Source organism: Sinocyclocheilus anshuiensis, unplaced genomic scaffold (assembly GCF_001515605.1).
Source record: "Sinocyclocheilus anshuiensis isolate Anshui unplaced genomic scaffold, SAMN03320099.WGS_v1.1 scaffold2925, whole genome shotgun sequence".
Lineage (NCBI taxonomy): Eukaryota > Metazoa > Chordata > Actinopteri > Cypriniformes > Cyprinidae > Sinocyclocheilus > Sinocyclocheilus anshuiensis.
Genome location: NW_015539170.1, coordinates 360,166 through 367,161, shown reverse-complemented (window position 1 = coordinate 367,161; position 6,996 = coordinate 360,166). Strand labels below are relative to the sequence as shown.

General features: G+C 39.3%; 1 protein-coding gene across 2 annotated transcripts in view; it reads left to right on the top strand.

Moving 5' to 3' along the window:
- The window catches only part of LOC107683834 (zinc finger CCCH domain-containing protein 4-like), a 20,105-nt gene extending 17,733 nt beyond the window's left edge, over nt 1-2,372 (top strand). The window contains exon 15 of one of the 2 annotated variants that reach the window (XM_016479886.1): nt 1-2,372. In XM_016479886.1, the coding sequence (XP_016335372.1) occupies nt 1-1,263 (1,263 nt within the window). In that variant the 3' untranslated portion in view covers nt 1,264-2,372. The other variant, XM_016479885.1, reaches the window with a different exon arrangement.
- Nucleotides 2,373-6,996: the final 4,624 nt, after the last annotated feature.

The following is a 6,996-nucleotide window of genomic DNA, read 5'->3' as shown; positions in this document are numbered from 1 at the left end:
ACCGCCCCAGCCAGTAATGAAGAAGAGGAAGGTGAGAGGATACTGAGGGACAAGCCTGTGCCCATCCCCCTTGATCCTTTAATGGGCATGGCTTTGCGTGATCCCCGCTCCCAACTACAGCAGTTCAGCCACATTAAAAAGGATGTAGTACTGAACAAGCCTTCATTTTCTAAGGCAGTGCTGTGGAGTCCTGAAGACCTAATCCCTATTCCCATTCCTAAACAAGACTTGCTCCCACTGCCCCCTGGCATCCCTCCAGTTACCGCCATGGATCCTCGTTTGTCCCGTACACAGCCCCAGCACCAATCTGTTTCTCTCCCTCCTACTGCTCCTCCTGCTGAGCAGTCAAATCAGTCTTCCTCTTCCCTACCAGACTTTGAACTACTCTCCCGCATCCTCAAAACTGTCAATGCCTCTTCATCCAGTCCTTCTCAAGGCGCTTCTACAGGAATCTCATCACCTCCGTCCGTCTCTGCCGAGAAGCCCGTTGACCCTCGCTTGGCACGAAAAGCCCCTGCCGATCCCCGACTCCAGCCACAAAAATCTGCCCTAAAGTCCACTTTGGAGGCATCTGCTCCTCAAGGATCTCCCCCAGCTGCCTCCTTATCTCCACCTTCCTCCAGCCCCACCATCGCACCCTACGACCCTCGGCTGCTATCAGCAGGAGGGTCAGTTCGAGGTGTGGGAGCTGGTGGCGTAGGTAGCGGCGGCAGCAGCAGTAGCATGCTGAGTGGCATCAGTCTGTACGACCCCCGGACTCAGGGCTCAGACAAAGCCGAGGGTTCAGGGGCCTCTAGAAACACTAGTCCTCCCCCTGAGCCCAAGTCAAGCGAAAGTACAGCAGCTTCATCTAAACCCAAGTCTAAAGAGCCCCTGTTTATGCGCAAGTCTGCGCTGGATCAGCCGGAACCAGAGAAAAGCTCGACGGAGCAGACTACGGATCGCTACAACAGCTACAACCGCCCTCGACCCAAACCTTCACCTTCGCCCATTGCAGGGACTGCTGCAGGGGCCCCTGCCACAGGCGGTCCATCCGCAACTGGTCAGGGCCCTGCTGGTTCTGCAGAGCAGCCCGCAGGAGTTCACAACCTTCCTGTTTCCACACTGTTCACCATGGTAAAGCAGGTCAACAAACCGAGCGGCACTGGCAGCCCTTTTGGCGGCAATAGCCCCACACAACCTGACGTGGCTGAACAGGACAATGCCTCTCTAAAAGATGTTTTCAAAGGCTTTGACCCCACAGCGTCACCGTTTTGCCAGTGAACTCTTCTAAGCCGCTTTAGGACTTTTAGGTGTGCGGCTTCACAGATACCAGATATATAAAGATATTCACTCTTGCCAGGTTACACACCACTGTATTCACATATAGATTTCTATTGGACGGTTGGGATTGGGAGGGATTATATCTGTACTAGTGAGAGAAAGATAAAAAGTAAATGTCTATTTTAAAACCAAATGAGAAACGTTTAAATAAAATGTTCATTTTAAGGACCTCTAGGGGTGTGTACATCAGGAAACACTGAATTACATTAATTTTGGCATTACGAAAGACAAACACTTTCATCAGCCTATACTAAACAGGTTCATTGGATTATGACCCATTACCCTCACCATATCATTCTGCTCGAGTTTGCCGGCTGACTTTTTTGTTCCACCTGGCTTCAGGGAGACTTTATTTACTGCCACTCCCTTTGCCTCCTGCAGTGGAGCTAAACTAGTTCACTGTTGTTTACCGGCACTTTTCATCTGCTTCCCACCAGTTATTTAGATCTTTTTAAGAAGTTTTAGCTCTTGTTTCCTTTCTGCTTAGACTAGTTAGCTCATTTTTCATGTCTGTATGGATGCCTCTTATATTCCTATTGCTTCAAATTCGTGTTTAGTCTGTTGATGCCACTCCACAGATGAGACCTACCATTGTATGTGTTTGTGTCACATGTGAAATCATTTTAATTTATTTTTTATACTTAAGCGGTCTGCTCTTTTTTTTTTTTTCTTTGTAACGTGGCTGTCAGATTGAACCATTTTATGAATGTATATATATATATATATACACACACATATACATGTGTATAGTACATATTCTTCCCATCTGGTTTGTAAATTAACTTGAATTGTGCAACAGTTAATGTTGATGGAATATATATCATGTCATTCTTTTGTTTTCTCACAGCTCTGTCACACTTTCCCTGAAACAGGTGGTATGTCTCAGTGACTGCTCTGAAGTATCTTGTTTTTTTTGTTTTTTTTTGGGTTGCCTCTCTGCAAAATGACTGCTTTGTAAATTGAAAAGTGTCCATATTTGACAAAAGGTAACATTTTGTAACCATTCATTGTAGGTGAAGTTGTGAAGTATTTAATAAAGGCAATACCAAATTGAAAACGAGCAAGACCTCAAACAATGAGTGAATTAGTGGTGTTGGTTGATTGATAGATTGATGATTCTTTCATCCATCTGTGTGAGCATGATATGAGTAATTTCCTCTAGATTCCAGGTCTACGACATTCCTTACTCTTTACTGTTTGTATGGTTTTACAAAGGCATGGCAAGAAGGATGATTGCGTCATTGGTGTTTCAAACCTGAATTAATTTATTTCTTCTGAAGAACAAAAAAGAACAAAGTTGGTAACCAAACAGTTCTGGTGACCGTTGACCTCCATTGAATGGAGAAATAAAATAAAAAAAACATTTCTCAAAATACCTTATTTGTATTTCCACAGAATGAAGTCATACAGGTTTTGGAAGGGCATAAGGAAGATACTGAAATAATTTTCATTTTTTTGGGTGAACTATTCCTTTAAGTGCAATGTAGGTTACCTTTTTGGCACTTCACTCATCCCCAATGTTAACTGAGGAGAAATCTCAGTTAAGTTAAAATTGTGTCCATTTATCACAGGGCTCAACAGTGTCATTGGCTGAACCTCCCTAAAATGAGAAACCACAGAAAAAGATGCCATTTGACTTTGTTTTACATTTATTCTGCTGTAAACACATTTCTATACAGGGTACCGCCACACCCTGCTGTTTTTATAACTAGTGGCAAGAGTGTTGATTTTCTTTGGCAGGGGAAACTGGCCTTGATTAAACGGAGGCTAAATTTGCGTAATGTTCTTATAAAGTAGCTTATTTTAGCCCAGATTCTTTGTTTTAAACTGTATTCAAAGCTTTCTCAGAACAAAACTACAGATGCCTGTCACGGATACCTACCGTCAACACTAATTGAAAATAGAATAGTTGAAACTTCATAAGAATGATGCATTGGCATATATTTTGTCACTAAACCTTTTCAACTAAATTTTAAGGCTTGAGTAATTGCAGTTTTAATTTCTTATATAAAAATTTATGTTTATGTACTTTATAGGGCATTCAATAAAATAATAAAGTGGCACTTAATATACAGCTAATGCAACCTTATACAATTATTTTTGTGTATTTATGTGGAAAAAATGTCATACTACCAATAAAAACATTTAATTGTCAGCCTATTTTTAGTTTTACTTTAACTGGAAGCCCTGCTCTCAATCTAGAACTGTTTAGGAGATTAAGTTGTGCTAAACGTCGTGCCAAATTTCTACAGCCATCATGTTTGTAATTCCCATGTGGACACAACTACAACCTTCTCTTTGGTCCCTCCACCCTATTTCCTGCCCTCTTTGAGGAATTCCACCCAGTGCTCATTTTTCTTGGGAAGACAGATCTGAGCCAGGCACTGGAGCGGGAACGAGAATGTCTGCTTAAGAGACCTCAAAAACAAAACTGGCTTCCTTTGGAAAAAACACAGGGAAATTAATTGAGTCAACGAGTGGAGCCTTCCTTTTCACTCAAAACACTTTCTTCCTATTCCACTGGTGTGGATAAAGGGGAAATAACATATTACAATAGATTATGTAAAATATTTATGTGGTTTGTGACAAAACTAGCCTGGAATATTCCTTTGGAAAAGTCCTTTGCTTTAAAGTTTGAAATAAAAAAAACACCAAAATTTGAATGGGTGGGCAAAATGTTTGCAAATGATCATAATAAAATTGTTAAAATTGCACTGCTTTTTAAAAAGAAATAATTGACTATTATTATGGCCAGCATCTTTTGCCAATAATTTTATAATTATTTATTTTCATAAAGTTACACTCTCTAGCATAAAATCATGCATTTATGTATACCTAAGTAAGCAACTTTTAATTTCAACTCAACATGTGTGTGTTATGTGTGTGAAAAAGCTGCTTAATGATAATTACTGCGGTCAATTCAAACATAGTATATTGAGTTCCCACAGCAGCCCCTCGGCACTCTGGGAACTATCTGCACTAAATGGGCCATACGGTCTGTTTATTTCTTTTCCTGCTGAGCTGTGCCTTTTCCCAAGTCTGCTCTCATTAAATTGCTGTAGTAAATCACACTGATTTTGTGACATGTCAATGAAACTGAAGTAAGCTATTTCAGTCTGGGCTAAAGATATATATATATATAAATATTTTATTCGTCACTCTTTGTTCTATTTCAGTCCTTTGTATTGTTTTCTTATCTTATAGTAATCCCTGCCCACACTGGCAGCAATGTGTCCTTGTGAGGAGCAGACTAAATAGACCATGAATGGTAACATAGTGTGACTAAACTAGTGTAAAACTGTTTAAATGCTGTCCATTTATGTTTATGGCATGTAGGCTTTAACAACATCATTCTAACTTTTTACTTTAATCTGTCTGTACAGTGATTAATAGACTTTATTAAGCTCCAAGATCTACACAATGTTATGTTATTTATTCTATAGATAGACGAGGGCCAAAATGTCCAATAAGAATGTCCAGAATATGCCACACATCAGTAAAAGTCACAATTGTCAGAGTCCAGTGTGATTTCATGGTGGAATTACAGCTCGTTTTCCATCTCAGCTTAGTGTGTCATCCTCCCAGAATGACTTCTGACAGGCCTGTGCTCTGAACACTGTGAAAACACTCTAATGCACTAATGCAAACCACATGTCATATCCCAGAATTCCCAGAATTCCCGCTAGTAAGGTCACTTAGATAGTCAATTGTCCTGCAAAATTGGTCTCTGGTTCAGCATTCCCCATTTACTCCCCATTCATACAATATACATAGTAACATCTTTGATGGATTGACGACTTGAGAGGGCTTCTCAGAAGGGGGTGCTGGTTAACCCGAGGGGTCATTCTGGCCCTTTGCGTCAGAGCTGACCAGCAACTGAATCCTCCAATGCTAAACCACTGATTAATTCAACCAGAACAGACATTAGATCTTCCAAGAAATGATATGTGGAGGAGGATGGTCTTAATCCTCAGATGGTTTCTGCAGTAATCTGTGAATTGGGTGTTGTAACGAATGTATGTGACCTTATTGAAGACTCCCCAGTTGCACAAAATGACACAGAAGTTTTATGCCATTATAGTTTTGTCTGTCAGCAGAGTAAGGGGAATTTCTAGGTCACTGAATCATAGTCTAAAGATCTTTTTCACACAGATAATGAGACATTATGGAATAGTATTCAGTCAGCTGGGTCATCATTATGATACATCAAGTGAAATCATGTTGAAATTTACAGGAAAAGCTCAAAAGCTTAATCCAAAACACTGAATACTGAACCTAAAAAATGGGTTAGACTCGGTGTGTTGAGTGTGTGTTAAAGTTATAAATGTCAGGTCTGTGAATGTTGGAAGTCTGATAATAATTCCAGAGGTAGTCGTGATTTTAACATTAACTAGAGCTTAAACCCACAGAGCCATAAAACAGACATGTTTTAAAGGATGGTTGGAAAGGGCCTTGTATGCATATTTGTAGTCTGAGATCAACTTGGCTTATAGTCTTATAGTGAGTATGTCAAACAAATGTTTCTAATTTGGAGAAAATTAATTTAATAAAAGTAGGTTCTCTTTGCTGTTTTCAACATATTTATAGGTGCTTGCGTCTGCATTTTTATCTTCAAGTGTACTGATGATCTGGCTGTCCGTCACAGAGACTTGTCACATCACATTCATTCGTTTCTTTGGAAAGATGATACACAATTATGATACACCATTTTTAATCTTTCAAAACATTAAATAATACATTTAACTTAAAACTAATTATACCCACAATGTACAAATTTTACAAAACATTTTAACTTGCAATAATAAGTCTTTGACAAACATTTAATGCTTACAATATGTACGTCTTATATGTTAAACTACTTATTATTGAAAATGATTAGTGGTATTTACCAGTAAATGCATATTACATCATTGTTTCTGTGCTTATGCAGCATGATTTGCTTTGTTTTTAGACTATTATTAAGACAGACCTTCAACAGGGTAGGGCTTGTCTATGCCATGAGTCAATGCAGCATCAGCATGGGAAAAGACATTGTCAAGCACTTGCTATGCTGAGTGGCCTGAAGGTAGAGGAATAGTTTACTACTAAATGAAAATCCTGTCATCATTTAGTCATTGTCATGTCATTCCAAATCTATCCAAATTTGGTTTTTCCATAGAACACCAAAGGAGATATTTACCAGAATGTTTGAGCTGCTTTTTTCCATATAATGGATATGGATGGGGACTGGGCTGTCAAGCTTCAAAAAGGACAACAAAACACTATCATAAAAATGGTGTACTGCATGTAGGCTACACTGTATTCAAAGTCTTTTGTGTAAGGAACAGACTGAAACTGAAGTTGTTGACTAAAACTTGGTCACCACAGGCTACTTTCATTCATGAAAAAGAGTTGACATTTTAAATAATGTTTGTGTGTGTGTGTGTGTGTGTTAAACAGATGACAAAAAGCCATAAGAGTTTCAAAGATATGAAGATGAGTACATGATTGAAAGTGTTTTTTTTAATACACAATTTTTTGAATGAACTGTCCCTTTAATTACAAAGAAATAACTGAGGGAGGAAGCGAGCACAAACGGAGCATCTGTCTATATAAGTGCGCACTTTAACACTTAAAACAGATAGACGCCGTCCAGTTTGTGTATGTGTGTGTGTGTGTGTGTGTGTGTGTGTG